Raw genomic sequence first — 20,119 nt, 5'->3', positions numbered from 1 at the left:
TGTTTTTTTTTTTCTTTTTGGTGCAATAAAGTTTGTTTTGGCAGAAGGAGGAAGCGCCTGTGGGTGTGGGAGGGTTTGCGTGAAGGGAGCGTGGGTCTCCTCGACAACCACACCTCTCCCCTGGGTCTGGAACCATCAGGGAGGAAGAAAGCGGTCAGTGAACCGTCTGGAAGCTGGAAGCTCCCGGCTACGTGACCTGGGTGGATGCAGGGCTGCTGGTGACCAGTTTCCCACCTACCAGAAGGAGAAGAGCGTTTTGTGAGCCCCCCTCGGGCCGCCAAGGAGAGGAGTGCCACCTTGGCCTCGGCTGCTTCCAGAGAGATGCAGGTCCTACAAGGACGGGCAGGCCTCGAGTCTGGGCACCTGGGCTTGGCCCGAGTGTCCCTTGGTAAGGATAGGGTGTCCACTTTCGGGATAATCCAAACCACTGGGTTTTCTGTTTTCTGGCACTCAACCAGCCCTCAGGAGCCCAGCGTTCCGAGACTGTGGAGACGCTGCTTCACGCAGCCTCCGCCCCACACCCCTGTCCCTACTGGGTAAACAAGGCCCCTGCTTTCCGGCGCAGAGGCTTTTCCTCCTGGCTGACCACAGGCGTGGGGAGAAAACTTCGCGAAATGCCGCCTCGTGCCGTGTGCAGCCAGGATACGGGAAAGTGAGGGGGTCTGATGGGAGTGGACCTAGCTCTGGCTTTTCTCTGCTTCTTCCGCCTGGTGGCCTCTGGTAGAGGACTTGGACCCTTCGCCTGAGACATTAAGGAGACCTACTTACCCAAGTAAAGTCGTGAGGATTAGAGGGGGTTCGCAAATGGCGTGGGGTAGGTGTTCAGTAAACAATGCCCTTGCTGCCACTGAGGCTAGAGGGACCCGGTGAGCAACGGGAGAGGGAAACCCACTAGGAAACGGGAGAACTACCACCGTGTAGGGCCACTGTCGGTCAGTTCCCCCAGATTCCACGGTTTCCTCTAACCACCACTTGACTTTGACCTCTGCTTCACACTCAGCCGTGTCTGTCAGAACCTGCAGGCCCTCAAGGAAGCTGGATGAGACCGGACGAGTGGCTATGACTTACGGGTCCGTTAGGGTCTGCTGGTTTGAGATCAAAACATCTTCCTAGGGACCAGCTTTGAGCCAGCGGGCTGTGATTTATGCCTCAGGGCTAGAGAGAGACTAGGCTGTCGAGCCAGGAGGCGGACAGCCTTCGTCCTAGACCCGGCTTCGCCGTGAGCTTGGAAGACCGGCCCGTAGAGGTCCTTCCCTCCGTGCTCGCTGTTCTGTGTAACTCGGGTCCTCCTTCCTGGATAAATGAGGTTTTCTCCACTAAAGATGCTACGGGAAGGCACTTTAAGAAAAAAGTCAATGGGTGAAGCGTACGGAGGGCGCAAGAAAACTTGGAACTCTTTCTTCTTGAAAGAAAACAGAGACAAAAGCAAAGTTGTTCGGGTTTTATTCGCCAACCGCTCTCCCCTCCTCTCCCTGCCAGCTGCCGGGCCCCCGGCCCCCACCCCCCGGGCGCTCCCAGAGTCAGGGGAGGGCTTCTCTGGCCTCCTCGGCTGTAATCTCCTGGGAGTAGAGGTCCGTGAAAAGAGCGGGCAGCCAGTAGTGGGCCTCCCCAGGCGCCTGTAGGTCCAGCCAGGCCAGCCCTTCCTTCAGCAGGTGTTCCTGGAGGGAACGGGGAGGAAGAATCCTCTGGGACAAGGGAGCCCCCGTAGGGTAGACTGACAACCCCCCCCACCTGTTTTGGCTTCAGTGGGGTTTTCGGGCTACATCTACACGAGTGCCTTCACGTGTTTACACGATGGGAGCCACCGTGCTTAGTTCCGTGTCCGTTACCTCGCGGGTAAACCTTTAGGGAGAAGTTAACGAAAGGGCTGTGTTAGCTTAGAATGGACTCCCGATTCCTACAGCTGGAAAGAGGCCCAAGAGGGGCTGGTTGTGCCCCACAGCATTAAATAGATGTTTCTGTTACCCTGCTTTCCAGAAAAAAAGGAAATCTAGTTTAACTGCCTGGATGAGGAAGAAGGTATTGAAGGCCAGGGTTTACGGTCTCATACTCCTTCTCGTAACATCGGCCTCTCGTTAGCGCCACGAAATCTGTATCTATAAAACTGTAACCACAACACGCAATGTAACAGAATATGATCGTGGATGTGTCATTAAGTAGTTCACAACCCTCTCACTCTGTATTAACAGCGTTACTTCTGATACAAACTACGTGAATGGTCTCACCAGGCTCTCCAGGCCGGGAGACAGGAGGCGGGGTGGGGGGGCTCGCCTGCCGCAGTCAGGAGCCTGCCTCGGTTGTACCTCTCAGGGCCACCCTCAGAGACGTGGGGTCACTTCTGTGGGCCTTCAAGGCAAGAGGCCGGCGGAGCGAGGCTAGGTCCTGCCCGTGTGCTGCCTGTCCACCCTCCTCCTCCCATCTGGGGCCCATCTTTGCTGGGCCATTCCAAAATTCACATACCAGCACTTGCCGCGCTCGCTCGGTCTCCCATTTAAGACTGGCTTTGATATCGCTGACGGTCACGTAGCCATTTTTCTGAAGGAAGGAGGGATGGGGAGTCAGGTAACAGCGTACTTTCCCTAAGAGCCCAGCATCCGCCCAGGAACAACGGGTTTACCCACACGGGACAAAAAACTGCCCTTGGGCGAAGCCTATGAGAGCACAAAAAAAGAATGTTTAGAAGTCCCAGCAAAGAGAGAGAGAAGCAACTTTCAGGGTGACGAGGTGGGGGGGGGGGGGGGGGGGGGGGGGGGGGGGAGGGGGTTGAGTCTTAAAAAGTGGGGTCCCTGGTACTAAAACATTAGACTTTCTCAGAGAACTTTGGAGTATGATCTGATTCAGGACAATGAACGGACAGGAAGGGACGGTGACCATTCCCCAGGGAGAAAAGCCCTCTCCTTCTTGAGTTTTGTTCGGGGGTATAGATTTAAGAAACCCGAACCCCTCTTTCCTAAAGCCATGGTAAGGATTTGGCAGGGGTGGGGGACGTGCTGAGGAACAGGGGGAACGGTAAACAAGATTACACATTTGTTCTGCGGCATCGACACCCAGTTTTAAGAAGACCTCAAAGAACCTGTCTACCCAAGAAAATACAGTTCGTCGTCTGCATGTCCGCCTATTCCGCTAGACTGTAAGCTCCCGCAGAGCAGGAACCACGTGGTACCCGTCGTTCTGCGCCCCGCAGCCTGGCCCGGTGCTTGGCACTGTAGCTGCTCAATAAACGTCTCCTAAAGAAGGTCAGGTCTGACTGGTGCATCCGCTAGGCAGTCTGGGCAGAAGACCCCCCCACCGCCCCGCCCCCCTGCCCCCCACCCCGCCCCGCGGCTCCAGAAGCCCCGCCCACACACGTGCACGCACACGCCTCCCCTCCCCTCCCCGCGAGCCCTGGCCCCTCGCGAGGCCCGCGGTACCTCCGCCAGCTGCAGCACCACCGTGTGGTCCATATTGAGCTCAGCCGGAACAGACTGAATGAGGTAGGTGCCACCCACGGGGATGATGCCAAAGCCGGTGCCGAGCGCCTTCAGCTTCTTGATGGCCCTGATAAGGTCGTCTCTGAGGGGAGGAAACGCTGCTGAAACACCTTGGGCCGAGCGGACCTGGCAACGACGCACTTCCGGCTCGGCCCCGGGACGCCCCGACAGAAGACCCAAGAGGGCGGGCGACATTCAGTGACATTAGCGAAGAGGCGGGGTCAGAGGGCACCAAATGGTGCCGCTGCCAGTCAAAGGAGACGGTGCCCGGCGATCAGCCCGCGCACTCAGCAAACCATCCTAACCCCAGACAGAGGTCAAAAATAACGCCTACAGGGGCCCGTCAGGAAATGTGAACGAAGGAGCTAAAGGCAGGGGACAGCAGGGAGCGGCGTGGACTACGGCCAAGTGCAAAACGCTTCTCCATTTTACAGAGGGCCACCCGGCTGATTACTGCCATGTGGCTTTTCCCTAGTTCCCCACTAACTCAAACCAGGGAAAAAGAAAACCCGCAACACGGTGGGTCCGCATACCCAGCCCACATGCTGACAGCATTTCTTTTTGTTTTTTTAAAACTTTTCTCACCCTGAAGTCCCACAGAGAGGCTGGCGAACCAGATCAATCTATCTCCCCCCATCTTCTGGCCCCCACCCCTCTCCCCAACCTTTCTCCGTGCGGGCGCGCTAGCTTCCTGAACCCCAAGTAATCCAGAGTCTACACAGCCCCAAGTTAAAAAAAAAAAAAAAAAAAAGCAACAATACATTACGTAGACATGAAAAAAATACATAAATGATGCTTAGAAGGAAATACACCGGAATGCTGGCAGTTGTAATCTCTCGCTGGAGAAGTTACAGGTGGTTTTTGGTTTTTTATATCTGTGCACTTTTGGCATTCTAAAAAAACATGTTGGAATAAAATGATTCCTAAAGAAGCCCAGACATACGAGCCGTGAAGAGAAAAGATTTCATGTGATTTCTAGAAAGGCTTTTCTACACTCCAAGGGACTGGAAGGCACGACCTACTGGCTGACATCCTGTGCGAATTTGCCCCTTCCTTTTAACACCTGCTGATGTAGTTCTTCCAGAGTTATCAGACCTGTTGGAGGGGACAGGAAAGCAGATGAAGTCCGCTAAACCAAACCAATTTAAAAAAGCAAAGGCGGCAGCATCTCCCAAAAGCTATAAACACTCGCTCAACGTCGAGGCTGTTATCTATTTACGGCCAGTGATTTCTAACTGGGTCTAAGCTCGCTTGCTTTCTTGACTTCAACACAGCCCATTCGATGCGCTCATTAAGAGGACGCCGCTGGAGGCCCATTTTGGAGGTCACGTTTTGGGGAGCACAGAAACTCGGCATCACCCTACTTTCCTGGGAGTGGCAGGGCAGACCTAGAGTTCCTCGTGATAAAGTCATAACCCAGACACGTTGTGTATCAGGGGAAAAGGCCTTAGCTCCTACCTCCCTACTGTTTTCTATACTAACCAGGGGCTGGACCTCCCCAGGGCAAAGGTCTCTAGAGAACAGGGACAATCATCCAGGCCATTCCATTTACCCCTGGCCATGGAGACGTGGTATAGATTCAAGGGCATGAAGCGGCTGAGACACTTCAGAAGACCAGTTTCTCAAGATCTCACTGGCCTGCAGACTGAAGGCTGGAAAAGCTCATCTTTCAGGGTTCTCTCTCTCTCTCTCTCTCTCAGGGAAGCCCAAAGCCCAGTCAAGAGACTTCGCCACACTCACCTCCATTCCGGTGCTTCAGGGCCAGGCACACTTCGATGATCTGAACACCCAGCTCATAATAGAAATCTCCCACGCCTAGCATCTCAGACCAAAATCCTTTTCCAGCTAAAAGACAGAAAGGCAACAGTCTAGGTCATATGTTAGCCTACGCCCATAGTTTCTTTCAAAGCTAGATTAAAACATCTATCCTGTAGGAAGCCTGCCCTGCCTAGCCTAACTCCTTGTGCTCCATTTACTACTCAGGATCCCCAAACAGTTGGAACTCTTGGAAATTCCTGCTAAAAAACAGGCTCAGGGGCACCTGGGTGGCTCAGTCGGTTAAGCGTCCGACTTCAGCTCAGGTCACAATCTCGCGATCTCGCGGTCTGTGAGTTCGAGCCCCGCGTCGGGCTCTGGGCTGATGGCTCGGAGCCTGGAGCCTGCTTCCGATTCTGTGTCTCCCTCTCTCTCTGCTCCTCCCCCGTTCATGCTCGCTCTCTCTCTGTCTCAAAAATAAATAAACGTTAAAAAAAAAAAAACAGGCTCAGACAGTTGTAAAGGGTGGGCCTTCTAAAAGGCATTTCTGTTTGGCTAAGTGGCTCCAGGATACTATGAAACTGAGTTTTCCTTTCCCAAAGCATACAGGGAAATATGATGGGACAAGGCTAAGAAAAAAGAATATGCAGGGGTGCCTGGGTGGCTCAGTCGGTTGAGCGACCGACTTCGGCTCGGGTCACGATCTCACGGTTTGTGGGTTCGAGCCCTGCGTCGGGCTGTCTGCTGACAGCTCAGAGTCTGGAGCCTGCTTCGGATTCTGTGTCTCCTCCTCTCTCTGCCCCTCCCCTGCTCATGCTCTGTCTCTCTCTGTCTCTCAATAATAAATAAACGTTAAAAAAAAAAAAAAAAATGCAGACTGGGCATTCAAAAATCCATTGAAGGCCATAGTTTATGGAGTAAAAAATGCAGGCTATAGAGTAGTAATTATAGCATAATCCAATATGTTAAAAAAAAAAAGTTTATAAATACAATGTATGTGTCCAGCAAGATAACCTTAGACTGTTAATATGTATCCCTGCAATTAGGGGACAGGATCAGGAGACTTCTATTTTCTGTTTTTCTCTTTTCTCCTTCGTTGACCGACCGCATAATTACATGCTACTTTCATTAAAATGAAATTCTTTTTTTTTTTTTTTTTAAGTTTTTCAATGTTTATTTATTTTTGAGACAGAGAGAGACAGAGCATGAATGGGGGAGGGTCAGAGAGAGAGGGAGACACAGAATCAGAAGCAGGATCCAGGCTCTGAGCCATCAGCCCAGAGCCTGACGCGGGGCTCAAACTCGTGGACCGTGAGATCGTGACCTGAGCTGAAGTCAGACGCTTAACCAACTGAGCCACCCAGACGCCCCATTCTTTTTTTTTTTAAATGTTTTATTTATTTTTGAGAGAGAGAGAGAGAGAGAGAGAGAAAGAGCGAGTAGGGGAGGGGCAGAGAGAGGAGACACAGAATCTGAAGCAGGCTCCAGGCTCTGAGCTGTCAGCTCAGAGCCCGATGCGGGGCTCGAACCCACAAACCATGAGATCATGACCTGAACCGAAGTCGGTCGCTGAACCGACTGAGCCACCCAGGCGCCCCCGAAATTCTTTTTTAATAGGGGAAAAAACCCATTAAAAAATTCCACTGTAGATCATCGAAGGGGAGGTCAGGCACACTGGCTACCAGCCCACTCTCCAGCCTCTCCAGCTTTCCCATCAAAGCGGGCCCTCAGCCACCCTGCCAGGCCCACACCAAAGACTACACCCTCTGGCTCTCCCTGCAGGCCCTTCTAGAAGATGCCCTGACAACAGTGATGACAAGGAGATGCGCTCCTGTCCCTAGGAGAATACCACACCCCTACAGTCAACTCCTTACAGGCCAGAGGATCCACCCCGATGGTGGCGCACATGTCCTGGAACTGCACCCGGAATTCTGGATTCTTCCGGATCTCCTGCTTATGCTTGCTGGCAAACTCCTCCAGGTTGGTCTTGAACATGTCCAACTGCTTTGACATCTGTAGGGTGGACAAGGAGGAGGTTAGGGGCAGCCCAGCTAAGTGATAGATGTCAAAAATAAGTTCCTGGCCCAGTGGCAGGGCAAGGGCTAAAATAACCCATTTCCTCCAGGCCTACTATTATGCTGTTTCTTATCCCCCCTTTCTTTTAAAAAAAAAAAAATCTTTTTTTAATGTTTATTCATTTTTGAGAGAGAGAGAGAGACCGAGGAGGGGAAGGGCAGAGAGGGAGACACAGTATCCGAAGCAGGCTCCGAGCTGTCAGGACAGAACCCGATGCAGGGCTCGAACTCACGAACCGCGATCATGACCTGAGCCGCAGTCAGATGCCCAACCGACTGAGCCACCCGGGCGCCCCTTGTTCCTTCTCTATTTATCCCTAACTCTCCTTCGTGGTTCTGCTGTCAGCTGACTTGGATGCTATAATGTTTCCTCAATTCTAAAACACACATTTTGGGGGACGCCTGGCTGGCTCTGTCAGTGGAGCACATAACTCTTGATCTCAGGGTTGTGAGTTTGAGCCCCACATTGGGTGGAGTTTACTTAACAATAAAATGTTTTAGGGGCGCCCAGGTGGCTCAGTCAGTTGAGCGTCCGACTTCAGCTCAAGTCATGATCTCACGGTTCGTGAGTTTGAGCCCCACGTCGGGCTCTGTGCTGACTGCTAGGAGCCTGGAGCCTGCTTCAGATTCTGTGTCTCCCTCTCTCTCTGCCCCAACCCCGCTCATGCTCTCTCTCTCTCTCTGTCTTAAAAATAAATAAAAAAACATTAAAAAATATATTTTAGGGGCGCCTGGGTGGCTCAGTCAGTTAAGCGGCCGACTTCAGCTCAGGTCATGATCTCGCGGTTCACGGGTTCGAGCCCCATGTTGGGCTCTGCACTGACAGCTCAGAGCCTGGAGCCTGCTTCAGATTCTGTGTCTCCTTCTCTCTCTGCCCCTCCCCCACTCACCCTCTGTCTCTCAAAAATAAATTTTAAAAAAATTAAAATTTTTAAAAATAAATCAAATATTTTAAAAAGAAACATAAATAAAAAATAAAACACATTTATCCCCCCACGTGTTCCTGTTCTAAAGACAGGATGCCTCTAACAATCAGTGGCACATCTAATGTAGTGCCTTCTTTTTCTTTTTCCCACAGAAACTGTCATTACATTGAAGGTGCACCTCATAATCCATTTTGTCTTAAAAATGAGGTGGGGGGGAATTGCCTGAGTGGCTCAGTCCGTCAAACATCTGACTCTTGATTTCAGCTCAGGTCATGATCTCATGGTTCCTGAGATCGAGCCCTGCAGCGAGGAACCTGCTTGGGATCCTCTCTCTCCCTCTGTCTCACTCAGGAGTACTCGCAAGCTTGCTCTCTCTCTCTCTCTCTCTAAATAAACTTTTAAAAACGAGGGAATGCAGCATTCAGAGAGAGGGAAATCTCCAGCCACTGACAGAAAGGCTAAATAGGAGAAAATGAATTAGGTGTGCAGTGACTGTTTAATCTTTCAGTCATGGACCTTCTTGGAATCAACTCCAAAAGAAAGAATCCCTGGGGCGCCTGGGTGGCTCAGTCGGTTAAGCGTCCGACTTCAGCTCAGGTCATGATCTCGCGGTCCGTGAGTTCGAGCCCCGCATCGGGCTCTGGGCTGATGGCTCAGAGCCTGGAGCCTGCTTCCGATTCTGTGTCTCCCTCTCTCTCTGCCCCTCCCCCGTTCATGCTCTGTCTCTCTCTGTCTCAAAAAATAAACGTTAAAAAAAAAAAAATTAAAAAAAAAAAAAAGAATCCCTAAGGGAGGGGTGGGGGCCTACCAGACTGCATTCCAAAGCTAAGGTACTAATGATTTGGGGATTTTCTGACTTATGGCTGTGACTCCTTCCCTTTGTCTAATTAACAAAGCCTACTTTCTACCTGCCGGGAGAGTAACCGCTCCTGGCCCAACACTTCACTTGCTACATATTAGAAACATTATAATCACCATTTCCAGTTGATTCCTGTATGTCATCTCCCTTATGAGTGGGAGCTTTTGAAGAGCACAGCCTGTGTCTCTTTCCTCAGTTCAAGGACCCCCATTTCCTTGCTTAACTGCTTCCTCCTCTCCTTCCCCAGTCGTCATAACTGAGTAAACTTGGGGCATGGACAGAAAAGGGAAGTGTTAGAAAAGGAAACCGCAGGCCCCGCGCCCCATCACTGACACACACTTCTGGAGGGGACAGTGGTGGGGCTGGATGGCACAGAGTAAGCAATATTTTCATGTTATCCCCCGGCACATCAAGTGAAAGCCTCCAAAGATCTAAGTCAAACGGCTCTACCAACTATTACCCAGGTAACCTTGGACAAATCCCCTGAATGTCCTCAATTCTAAACTGGGAAGAACAGAGCTCTCTCCTGATAGGACTGTCAGGATGAATGAACAAGACAGGGTCGAGAAAAAACGGGCACGTGCATGGGAGGATGAAAGCATGTAATCATTCAAAGATGTCAGCTATCACCGTCGTTAGCAAGTCGGCAAATGGTCTGAGCAGTCCAGAAACCAAGATTTGCCAAAGAGTCGGGTTTTAGTTTGATCCGAACAACCTAGGGGCACCCCGGTGGTGGCTCAGTCGGTCAAGCCTCCGACTTCGACTCAGGTCACGACCTCGGGGGTTCTTGAGTTCAGCCCCCCGCGGGAGGCTCTGTGCTGACAGCTCAGAGCCTGGAGCCTGCTTCGGATTCTGGGTCTCCCTCTCTCTCTCTGTTCCTCCCCCGCTCACACTCTGTCTCTCCCTCAAAAATAAATAGAGATTTCAAAATGTTAATCCACACAATCTAGTTTACATCAAAGGCGTCCTGTCCACCCTGTCGGGTCTCCCCTCCTGCCTGGAGTCCTCCAACCGACTCACCTGGGCCAGCTGGTCCTCAGCCAAGACAGTTCCTCGCTCCTTGTACTTGGCCTGTCAGACAAAGAGACCGGCGTGAGTTGAGAGTGGGCACTGGGGGCTCCCACTTGTACTGCCCCGGCTGAAGTATGAAAAGAGGAGGGTGTCTTTGAAATGGTTTTCCTTAGGGAGAGGGATGAGGAAGAACAATAGACGACTGGTCTGTAGCCAAATTTGGGGACGCGGGGGGGAAAGGGCTGGTGGACCCGGGGATGCTGACACTCCAACCCACCGGAAGCTGAAGAGTCTCAGTTCCCCGGGACCCGAGCAGCCTGCTGTCAGACTGCGATGGGGGGTGCGATTTGAGGGTACAGAGCTCTCCGCTCCAAGACTTCAGTCTCTGTCGGGTCGGGGGTGGCTGTGGGTCGGCCTTCGTCCCCTCACCTCGGCCAGCTTCTTCTTGGCGATGGCGCCGGCTCCCACCCCGCGGCGATGCATCCCAGCCCCGGGCCCGCGGGCCGCCCCGCTGCCGGGACCCCGGGTCTCCGCGTCCCGGGATCCGCCGCCGGCTCCCGACGCGGAAGCGCGGGCCGCGCGTCATCTCCGCGCGCCGGAAGCTACGCGCCGACTTCCTGCCGCGGGGCACAACGGCCCCGCCTTCCTCGGGTGGCCGGGTTGGGAGAAGCCCCGGCGGAGCCCCGCGGCGGGGAAGGACGAGGCGGCGAGGACGCGTGGCGGCGGCCTCCGTGTCGGCCGCGAGTTCCCCCACCCACGTGGGTGCCTGAGACCGTCGCTTGTTGGCGCGGCTGCCCTTCCGCCGCCACCCAGCCTCCGGCCGCCTGATACGGGGCCAGGCGCGGAGTCGTCCCGAAGCTTCCACATTGAGCATGAAACCCAACGTATTCTGCTCTAATGGAGCCGACCCCGTTGGAGGCAAACGCGGAGGTTCTGACTGGGGCAGGCCTTACAGTTAAGAACTGGGACTCTGGAATCGGAAAGCCTGGCCCCAGAGCCCACGACCGCTGCTTATGATGTAGTAGCTCCCGGCAAAGTCCTGAACCTCTCGTGGTCTACTGGCCACGGTTGGTTTAGAGTAACCTACTCGTGAGGTGGTTGTGAGGATGAAGGGAGAAAATGTGTAACCAAGCATTTAGGGCGATGCCTGACACATAAGTAAACATCCGCTATGATTGTTATTCACCAGATGTGGGGTGGAATCCGTCTGTGTGTTTAGGAAGCTCCATAAGTTTTTTTTTTTTTTTTTTAATTTTTTAATGTTTGTTTATTTTTGAGGCAGAGAGAGAGATAGAAAATGAGTGGGGGAGGGGCAGAGAGAGAGAGGGAGACACAGAATCCGAAGCAGGCTCCAGACTCTGAGCTGTCAGCACAGAGCCCGATGCAGGGCTCGAACTCACGAGCGGTGAGATCATGACCTGGAAGTCAGGCACTCAACGACCTGAGCTGCCCAGGTGCCCCTCCATAAGTGATTTCTATAGCATTGAGCCTAACAAAAGGACTAGTGAAGGATTCTTAAGTCAGGGAGTAAGAAGATCAAAGTCTGGTTTTTTCTAAAAACTGACAGCCCAGGACTCCTGGGTGGCTCAGTTGGGTAAGCATCCGACTTTTGATTTCTGCTCAGGTCATGATCTCCTGGTTCCCAAGACCAAACCCCACATGGGGCTCTGCGCTGGCAGTGGGGAGCCTGCTTGGGATCCTCTTTCTCCCCTTCCACTGCCCCTCCCCCTGCTAACATGCGCCCTCTCTCTCTCTCTCTCTCTCTAAAAATAAATAAACTTTAGAAACAGAAAAATCAGTGACAACCTAGAGAGACCTAAGTCAGTCATAGCAATCCAACCTAGGAATGAGAGCTAGGGGGTGCCTGGCTGGCTCAGCCCCAGGATGATCCCAGAGTTGTGGATTTGAGTCCCACACAGGGTGTCGAGATTACTTAAATAAATAAAACTCACAAAAAAAGAAATGGTGAACGCTAGGACTAAGAGAGTGGCCACGAGGACAGGGAGAATGGGACAGACGGGTATTTGGAAGGCAGAATGGTAAAACCGATAGATGAGGGCGGTGTGGGTGGGGGGAAATGCTCCCGTTTACTGGCTTGGGCAACAGGATGGTGCTATTCAGAGAAGGGGCGTGGGGAGACAGGGACTGACACCACAGGATGAAGCTGGAGAGGTAATTAAGAGTGGTTTTGAACGTGTTGAAATCGAGGTCTCTGTAACATCACAGGAGAGATGGCCAGTGGTCATCTGGATGTGCTAGTAGGAAGGTCCACAGAAAGAGCTGGGCAGAGCTACACAGATCCAGAATCCGCAGCAAGGTAAAATCGTGAATGTGAGGGATGTTACCAGAGGTTTCAAGTTAAAGGATTAGAAGAGGATGGGCGATCGTCCGCCACCATTTTGGTCCTTAAGGGATTATGGAGCCAGGAGCCAATGAGCCTGGTCCGTCAGGATTTCATGCAGCGGAACTGTCACTGTCACACCAGCCGTGAGCTCCCTGCCTCTGGATGACCTTTATTTTTGAGAGAGACAGAGACAGAGACAGAGCGAGCGCGGGAGCGGGGCACGGGCAGAGAGAAAGGGAGACACAGAATCTGAAGCAGGCTCCCGGCTCCCAGCTGTCAGCACAGAGCCTGATGCGGGGCTCGAGCTCATGGACTGTGAGATCCTGACCTGACCCGAAGTCGGACGCCTGACTGACTGAGCCAGATTTTATTTTTTAGTAATCTCCACACCCAACGTGGGGCTCAAACTCACAGCCCAGAGATCAAGAGTTGCTCGCTCCACTGACTGAGCCAGCCAGGTGCCCCTCATACCGTCATACTTTTCCTACACCACTCCCTGACACAAAAATTTGGTCCCTTCGTGACTCACTGACACAAATAGACACACCTGCTTCATTTCTCACTCTTTGACTCACACCGTATGACCCCTTAAGATACATGCGCTGATCCCTCCCTCACACCCATGTCTTCAAATTGAACTATTCATACCCTCAAATGCACACACACACACATACTCACTCCCATAGGTGCAAACACTGGCCCGAGACAAACCTTGTGACCACACTTACGCGGACACCCTCACTCCCTTATTCGGACACGTTTGTTCTCTCTTACAATTTTAGAGAAAGTATGTTGACCAGTAATGTGCTGGTAAATGTTTAACAAGCCCCTCTCCCGGCTGGGAGGGAGGAGCTCTGATTTATGGCACTTGTCAATTTCCACGGTGCACCCTGGCCATGGCCAATTTCAAGCTAACAATGATTCTACAACCTGCTCACAAAATTCCTGACAACTTAACCACGGCTCCCAGAAGCGCTCAGCCCCAGTATACGCTGTGTGCAGCCCATCACATTTGCCATCCCTTGCTTTCAGTGACTCACTGGCCTTAGCCGGAGCACAGGACTTCAGTTCTCTACCTCACGGAGGCAGTGTAGTGCATGGTTAACAGCTATTACGTTCTCTTAAAATGATGTCATGAGGCTTTAAGTGATGTTTGTAAGGTACCGAGCACAATGCCTGGCCCGTAATAAGAACACTGTACCAAGATTATTTTAAATCGCCCTTTCTGATTCGCTGACCCCCGGAGAACCCAAGACTCCAGAGACAGAGATCCAACTTCTCCCCAGGACAACCAGCTCTACCATAGAGAATCACTAAACTATATCCTCTGAGCAAAGGCATGCTCTGAATTGTGTGACACACATTCTCTCCGACCTCAAGGAGTTCAGGGGAGAGGAAATCTACAATATCGGAGTTGGAAGACAGTGCCTGGCAGCCCTCAGGCAAATTCAGTTCTCAAAAGCGTTTTGTTTGGTCAGCAGAAAGCGTGTCTCTTCCATTTTCACAGTCCTCATCCTTCCCATTGTCTTACAGCCTCCCCACTTTTCTCAATTATGCTACTGGCCCGGCCCTTCAGCCGATCCAGCTGGCCACTCCCTGATTTAAAACCAATACCCTTGTATTTCTAAATTGAGGTTTAGGTGGGTAAATGATAACAAAAGTTAACTTTTATTGACCATTTACTTTGTGCCAGGCATTATCTGAATTAATACCTTAACCCTAGGAGTTGGGTAGTTAGGAATCTTCTTTTTCACAGACGGGAAACAGGCCAAGAGTGAAGAACTAACGAACTTGCCAAGTCACGGACTGAGTAAGCGATTTGAATCTTTGAATTGAGGTGCGTTTGACTCTTGTCTCCTAAAATAGGACTAGATCGAGGGGAGAGAGGGCATTCCAGGTAAGATAACCCGAGTGAAAGGGGTGGGTAGACAGCCCTGTTTTCTGTGGACACCAGGCACTGGGGGGAAGGCGGTGGGCGGAGGGGGGAAGGGGGGCTTTGAACACTGGAAGAGAAAGGTACTGACGTTTGGACAAACGGAGTTGGCCCCTTTCCTTTCATTCCTACCACCATCATGCTAGGGTAAGCCTGGAATCCTGCAGTGGTCTTCCCTTCCGGCTTTCATCTCTATTCATCTCAGTATATAGTCCTCACTCATGATTGTTTGGGAACGCTTCTAGATCTTCCAACCTGCCCCTGCTCAGAATCCTTCAGGACCTTGCCCTTGGTCTGAGGATAAACTCCAAAAGCTTCAGTGTGACCTTTAAGACCCTGCCTCTGCCTACCCAACCAGCATCTGTTCCTGCTAATCTCCCATGGCCTGTTTTGCTTTGTGAGAACACTGGGGCGATATTTATTAAGGCTCGCCTCATCCCTTGGCCATTTTATCCTTGCAAGTTCACTCCGCTTGGACGTCACGTTCTCAAAGAGGCCCTTCCGACCCCCCCCCCCCCACTCTATCTAGATGAGGCTGCTCCATTCTTTCTCATAGCACCCTACTCTTTCTTCACATGGCTTAGGATGTTAGGTGATTATTAATGTGTGTGTGTGTGTGTGTGTGTGCGCGCGCGCGCGCGCGTGTGTGTATGTATGTTGAAGATTAAAGTCTGTCTCCATCACGGGACTGCAAATTCCTCAAGGGCAAGGACTGTGCTCATTTCCTTGGCTGCCATATTCCCAGTGGTGACCACAGTCCCTGCCAATGTTAGCTTTCCAATAAGTGTTTGTAGACTAAAGAGATGAATTATGGGTGCCGGTGGGAGCCATAGCTCCTTTGCATTGGGCGGCACACACACACAGAAGACCATTCCCTGGTAGCGCTCGATAGACGTTGGAATAAGTTTCGACCGTGGGCACAAGGATTCATTTCAGCTTAAACTTTATTGGTTTGGCTTCTCTCGGGGGCCCTGGGGTGCAGCTGAGGCCTGAGCAAGTGAAGGGCAGAGTCCGGACCTGAGCCGGGTTTGGTCTGAGTCACTGAAACCTGGGGAGAGTGGAAAGAGGAGGGGTAGTGGTTGGAGAGGGGGGTCATTATCCACTTAGAGTCGGCAAAGCAAATCCATCCTGGTGCTCAGCCATGGTTCAGCAGCTCCTACCTCCTAATTACCTTCTTAATTATAAGTCATCAAAGTAAGTCCAGAAAGCACCCACCTTCCTACGGAGAATTTCTCATACTCTTCTCCATTGTTCTGATCCCGCCCCCCTCCCCCTCTCCCTTCCTGCCCTCTACCGGAAGCCATCCCAGATTTGGTCCCCGGCTTGCCAGCATGGAAGCCTGAGATGTGTTTCGGTTTCCACGCCTCAGTGTTTGCGTCTTGAAATGAGTGTCCTTTAGGTAGGCGGATCTCTTCATGGCGGTGTTAGTCATCCCTTGCTTCTGGGACATAATAGATTAAAGGACTTCCTAGCTGGTGAGGTCGATTCAAGGACCACTGAGACCCACAGAGAGAGGAAACATGCCTCCAACTCTACCAGCGCCGTCACTGGGAAGGGGCCATGGGACAAGGGTACAGTGGGAAAGCCGAGAATAGGATGGGGTGGGCGGGGAGGTGAGCGCAGCCTGTCACCTGGACGCAGTGGAGACAGAAGTTCAAGAAGGGATAATAGCCGCCAACATCACTGAACTCCTATTCCTCACAGGTTGCTCTCGGCTCTCTCCCTGGATTATCTCGCTTAAACCTGACAACAGTCCCATGGAGTGGTCTGAATAAGCCTTGATTTTCGTGAAAACACGGAGGTTCAGAGAGGCTTATGGGTTTGCTGGGGTGACGATCTGAACCCATGTGTGGCCCCGAAGCCCAAGCTTATGAGCGCTGTGTAGGATGCCCAAAGCCGCCGACCGCCGCCCCCACCTGAACCTGCAGATTTCCATCTGGTCCGCCATCCAAGCCAGCAGCTCTCGAATCAGTAAAACCTTTAGCAGATCTTCATCACTGGGGTTCTTGGGTAGGGAGCTGCCAAGAAGAAAGCCTTCGGCGGGCTTGGCCATTTTTTTTTTTTTAGCCTCGGCCCCACCCGGAGTGAGTAAATAGAGGGCCCGGGACTCCAAGGGGCAGCGGGGGTGGGGGGGAGGGAGTCAACACAGCTGCTCTCTCTCTCTCATCTCAGCTTTCAAAGCTCCACCCTGGTCTGCAGGCCAGGGGAATAGGGGGTCTTCAATACAGATGTCCCACCCACCCACCCAGAATGCCTTCCCCAAACCCGAGAGGTGATTTAGGGCACATTCACTCTCTAGAATGATCCGAAGCTTCCTCAGCTTTCTCGGAGAGGGGGCCACTGATGTCAAGGGACTGGCTTTGGAAGGGTCCCCATTCCTCAAACACGGCCTTCCTGAAGTTTGTCGGGGAGAAGTGGGGAAGCCAGATCCCTGAGGCCTCTGGCGCTGCCCCCTCTCCTTGCCTCTGTGACTCTGCATACTAGGTCATCAGGACTCTGGCCCCCAAACCCCTCCTTGGACCCCAGCCCCGATTTCTCCCAGGCTTCTCCCCTTAAGCTTGGGCTGGCCTCCGGGAACTCAGAGAAGACCCCTCTTTGAACTGAGAGTGGAAGGGGATGCTTATCTGGGGCCTTGCCCTGCTCCAGGGTCTGGGAGAGGGAACAATGAGGCCCTGCCCCCACTCCTTCCCTTGTGGGCTGACTCACCCCTGCTGCTCCCTCGCCGCCCCCTCCTTCCTGTTAGATTGATGGGCCAGCTCCAGGGCCCCGGCCTCCCTCTGGGTGATGTTGTGCTTCCAGCTGGTCAGGTAAAGATTAGGGGGTGGGTGGGGCTGGGGAGACTCCAGATGTCCCCCAGTCCCCAAGCGCTCCGACCTTTGGGGACCTTAACCCAAGTCGCAGAGGGGACTTCTTTGTTCAGCCGCCCCACTGCCTGTCTTCAGTTGCCAAAGAGCTTTTCGGCGTCTACCGTGCTGAGCAAACAGCGAGGGCAAGGGAAGGGACTTGGCCAAGAGAAGAAGGACAAGGGCAGTGTATCCTATTTCCTAAGTCCGAAGTGACCCCCACCAAATCATCATTGTCAGCAGCTCAGCGATCTCTGTCTTAGTCCCCAGCCCAGTGGAGATCCTCTGTGAGCCCCCCCCAACCCCCCCCCCACCCCCTGCCCGCCATCTTCCCTGATCCTTCTCCTTAGAAGAAGACCGGAAAATTGCCTTAGTCCCATGCCAGACTGGGCTATCGCCTGAGCCCTGGTCAGGGCCACCATATTGTCCAGCTCCCCATCGGTGCCTAAGGGAAAGGCACAGCCTGGAGTTGAAGTACAGGCCCGCGTGGCACATGTGACGTCCGGTCTACACGAACGAAGGCACGGCCAGCCTGGGGCCAAGAGAGGGCTGGTGCATTGACTTACTCATTCTTCTTCCCCTTCTGGGCCAGCAGCCAGTTCACAAAGTCTTGTTGGCGGATCTTGTCCATAGCGATGCTGTAGTCACTGATGAAAGTCCCCTCAGCGTACCTGGGGCCTCGAGGTCGGGAGCCACTGACCCTAGTGTGGAGTCTGGGGGGGGCAGGGAGGGGAGATGAGAGAGAAAGCAGGACACCGTGGGAGGGGCAGGGGGCGAGGGGACTCACGATGCGGGGACAAACGATCGATCGTCATTAATAGGAGGCTGATGTTTGAAAACAACCCTCCCCCTTTCTTGGGAGTCAGTTTTTATGGAGACACCCTGTTGTCTAAGCATCAAGCCCCTGGGACTCTGTCCTCAGCCCAAGGGCCCACTGCATCCTTAGTGGGTGTGGCTGTCGCTTCTGGGCAGAGAGGGATCAGGGCCCCCCCTGATCTCAGGGGACTGATCTCAGGTCCCTCCTTTACTCCTCTTGCCTGGCCCAACCCCATTCAAGTCTTTGTTCTTGATCCATACCAACAGTAGTGAGCCCTCACGTAACGGCACTTACTGTGTTCCAGATCCTCTATAAGCCCTTTACTGCGTAAACTCATGTGACCCTGATAACACCCCTACAAGGTAGACACCATATTTTTAAAAACATTTTTTTTTTTAACGCTTATTCATTTTTTTGAGAGACAGAGACAGAGCATGAGTGAGGGAGGAGAAGAGACAGAGGGAGACACAGAATCCGAAGCAGGCTCCGGGCTCTGAGCTGTCAGCACAGAGCCCGACGCGGGGCTCGAACTCACGGACCGTGAGATCGTGACCTGAGCCGAAGTCGGACGCTCAACTGACTGAGCCACCCAGGTGCCCCCAGACACCATATTTTTTTGTGTATTTATTTATTTTGAGAGGGAGAGAGAGAGAGAGAGAGGAAGAGAGAATCCCAAGCAGGTGCCAAGTGTGGAGCCTGATGCAGGGCTTGAACCCATGAACCATGAGATCACGGCCTGAGCCGCAGTCGGACATTTAACCCCCTGAGCCACCCAGGCACCCCAGGTAGACGCTCTTTCTATCCCTTTTTGGGAACGAGGAAACCAAGGTGCAGCGAGATTGATGTAGCACACACAGAGCAGGGGGCAGATCTAGGATCTACCCTCGGGCAGACTTAGCCCAAGTTCCCAGCTTCTATGTGACGGCCCCCGTCCTCGTCCACATGTGACGTGGCTGATTTGTGGGGAAGACGGCTAGTCCTTGCCTCCGACAAGGCCCAGCTCTTTGCTCAGACAAGTCCCTCCTGGTCCTCCAGAGCACAGAGGCCCCGTGCTCCACGGGCTCAGAACATTTTGCCTTTCCTCGCGGTGCTCTCGGGACAGCCTGCAACTCGCCTAGGTGTTTCTTTGTCCCCCACCTTGGGCCTGTACGTTCCGCGAGGCCTTTGTGGACCACTCGGCACATTTATGTCCTGTGGGTGGCGCCCAGGAGGCCTTCTCTACAGTTTGACCGAAGAATGAACATACGCGAACGCTGAAGGCTTTCGCTAGGAAGGGAGGCGCCGTCCTCTAGTTCAGACACTGAGCCACTGAGGAAGTCCTTCCAGAGATCTAACCGCAGTCTCTCTTGCGGCAATGGGAGCTCGGAATAAATACCCTCTGGTTCTGTCCTCACTCGGCGCACACACACTGCTGGCAGGTTGTCCCTCCAGTTCTTCCCTCTTGGCCTGGGATTCCTCCCTTTCTCATCCCCTCCGCCCCCTCAGAGCCAGAACCCGGCCATCCTCTGCGGCCTCCTCCCCTGCACCCCTACCTGGAGTGACCCTCCCCTTTCTCTGCCAGCACCGCGGCCAGGAGCAGGGACCCCAGCAGCAGATTGAAGATCTTCGTGGCTCCCATCTTCCAAGGGTTATTTCCTGAGCGAAGAGACAAAAGGGGACCGGGATGAGGGAAGCACCGTGCTCAGGGACAGCCGGGGTGGCCGGCCGCGTCCCGCTGACGCCTCAGAGCGTTGTGCGGGTTCTGAAAGCTGGGGACACTGAGCTCTGGGGATCAGGGCTTTTCTGGGAGGCTGGAGCCTCGCCTTGGGGAGCGGCAGGGGCTCTCAGATCGGCCGTCACCTAAACCATCACAGAACCTCTTGCCCCGAGTGAAAGCCACCAGCAGGACCGGACCGTCTCATCCTCTCCTTCTCGAGCTTCACTGTTTCTACCCAGGGTCCCCCTGCAGGAAGACGAACCCAGACATCTCTAGGTCTGGCTTGGGTTTCTCGGGGCTTGGGAGGAAGGTTCATTACTGCTTTTCACCCCTTTTCAAGACGCCCCCCCACCCCCGGATGAAATGGGGTCAGTCCTGCTGTGCCCTCCT

General features: G+C 53.2%; 2 protein-coding genes across 2 annotated transcripts; both read right to left on the bottom strand.

Annotated features, from left to right (window-relative positions):
• Positions 1–1,427: 1,427 nt before the first annotated feature.
• Positions 1,428–10,672, bottom strand: SNF8 (SNF8 subunit of ESCRT-II). The gene is made up of 8 exons (XM_042914842.1): positions 10,526–10,672; positions 10,106–10,156; positions 7,100–7,238; positions 5,211–5,315; positions 4,493–4,565; positions 3,411–3,552; positions 2,461–2,535; positions 1,428–1,658 (listed from the first exon to the last, which is right to left on the bottom strand). Exons 1-8 carry the CDS (start codon positions 10,577–10,579, stop codon positions 1,521–1,523), a joined length of 777 nt encoding a protein of 258 aa, XP_042770776.1. The 5' UTR covers positions 10,580–10,672; the 3' UTR covers positions 1,428–1,520.
• A 5,501-nt stretch (positions 10,673–16,173) lies between these two features.
• Positions 16,174–19,789, bottom strand: LOC122207197 (gastric inhibitory polypeptide). The gene is made up of 4 exons (XM_042917073.1): positions 19,566–19,789; positions 17,783–17,929; positions 17,080–17,172; positions 16,174–16,391 (listed from the first exon to the last, which is right to left on the bottom strand). Exons 1-4 carry the CDS (start codon positions 19,649–19,651, stop codon positions 16,187–16,189), a joined length of 531 nt encoding a protein of 176 aa, XP_042773007.1. The 5' UTR covers positions 19,652–19,789; the 3' UTR covers positions 16,174–16,186.
• Between the last annotated feature and the right edge of the window lie 330 nt (positions 19,790–20,119).

This window comes from Panthera leo, chromosome E1 (genome assembly GCF_018350215.1).
Source record: "Panthera leo isolate Ple1 chromosome E1, P.leo_Ple1_pat1.1, whole genome shotgun sequence".
Taxonomy (NCBI): Eukaryota; Metazoa; Chordata; class Mammalia; order Carnivora; family Felidae; genus Panthera; species Panthera leo.
The sequence above is the reverse complement of the archived record's forward strand: the minus strand, read 5'-3'. Positions and strand labels throughout refer to the sequence as shown.

Excerpts from the sequence above, each read along its gene's own strand:
- SNF8 (XM_042914842.1), bottom strand. The coding sequence starts at position 10,579 with ATGCATCGCCGCGGGGTGGGAGCCGGCGCCATCGCCAAGAAGAAGCTG. Across the intron at positions 10,157-10,525 it reads CCAAGAAGAAGCTGGCCGAG|GCCAAGTACAAGGAGCGAGG; the intron begins GTGAGGGGACGA and ends TTTGTCTGACAG. Across the intron at positions 5,316-7,099 it reads CGGGGTGGATCCTCTGGCCT|CTGGAAAAGGATTTTGGTCT; the intron begins GTAAGGAGTTGA and ends TCTGTCTTTTAG.
- LOC122207197 (XM_042917073.1), bottom strand. The coding sequence starts at position 19,651 with ATGGGAGCCACGAAGATCTTCAATCTGCTGCTGGGGTCCCTGCTCCTG. Across the intron at positions 17,930-19,565 it reads AAAGGGGAGGGTCACTCCAG|ACTCCACACTAGGGTCAGTG; the intron begins GTAGGGGTGCAG and ends TGCCCCCCCCAG. Across the intron at positions 17,173-17,782 it reads CAGAAGGGGAAGAAGAATGA|CTGGAAGCACAACATCACCC; the intron begins GTAAGTCAATGC and ends TTACCTGACCAG.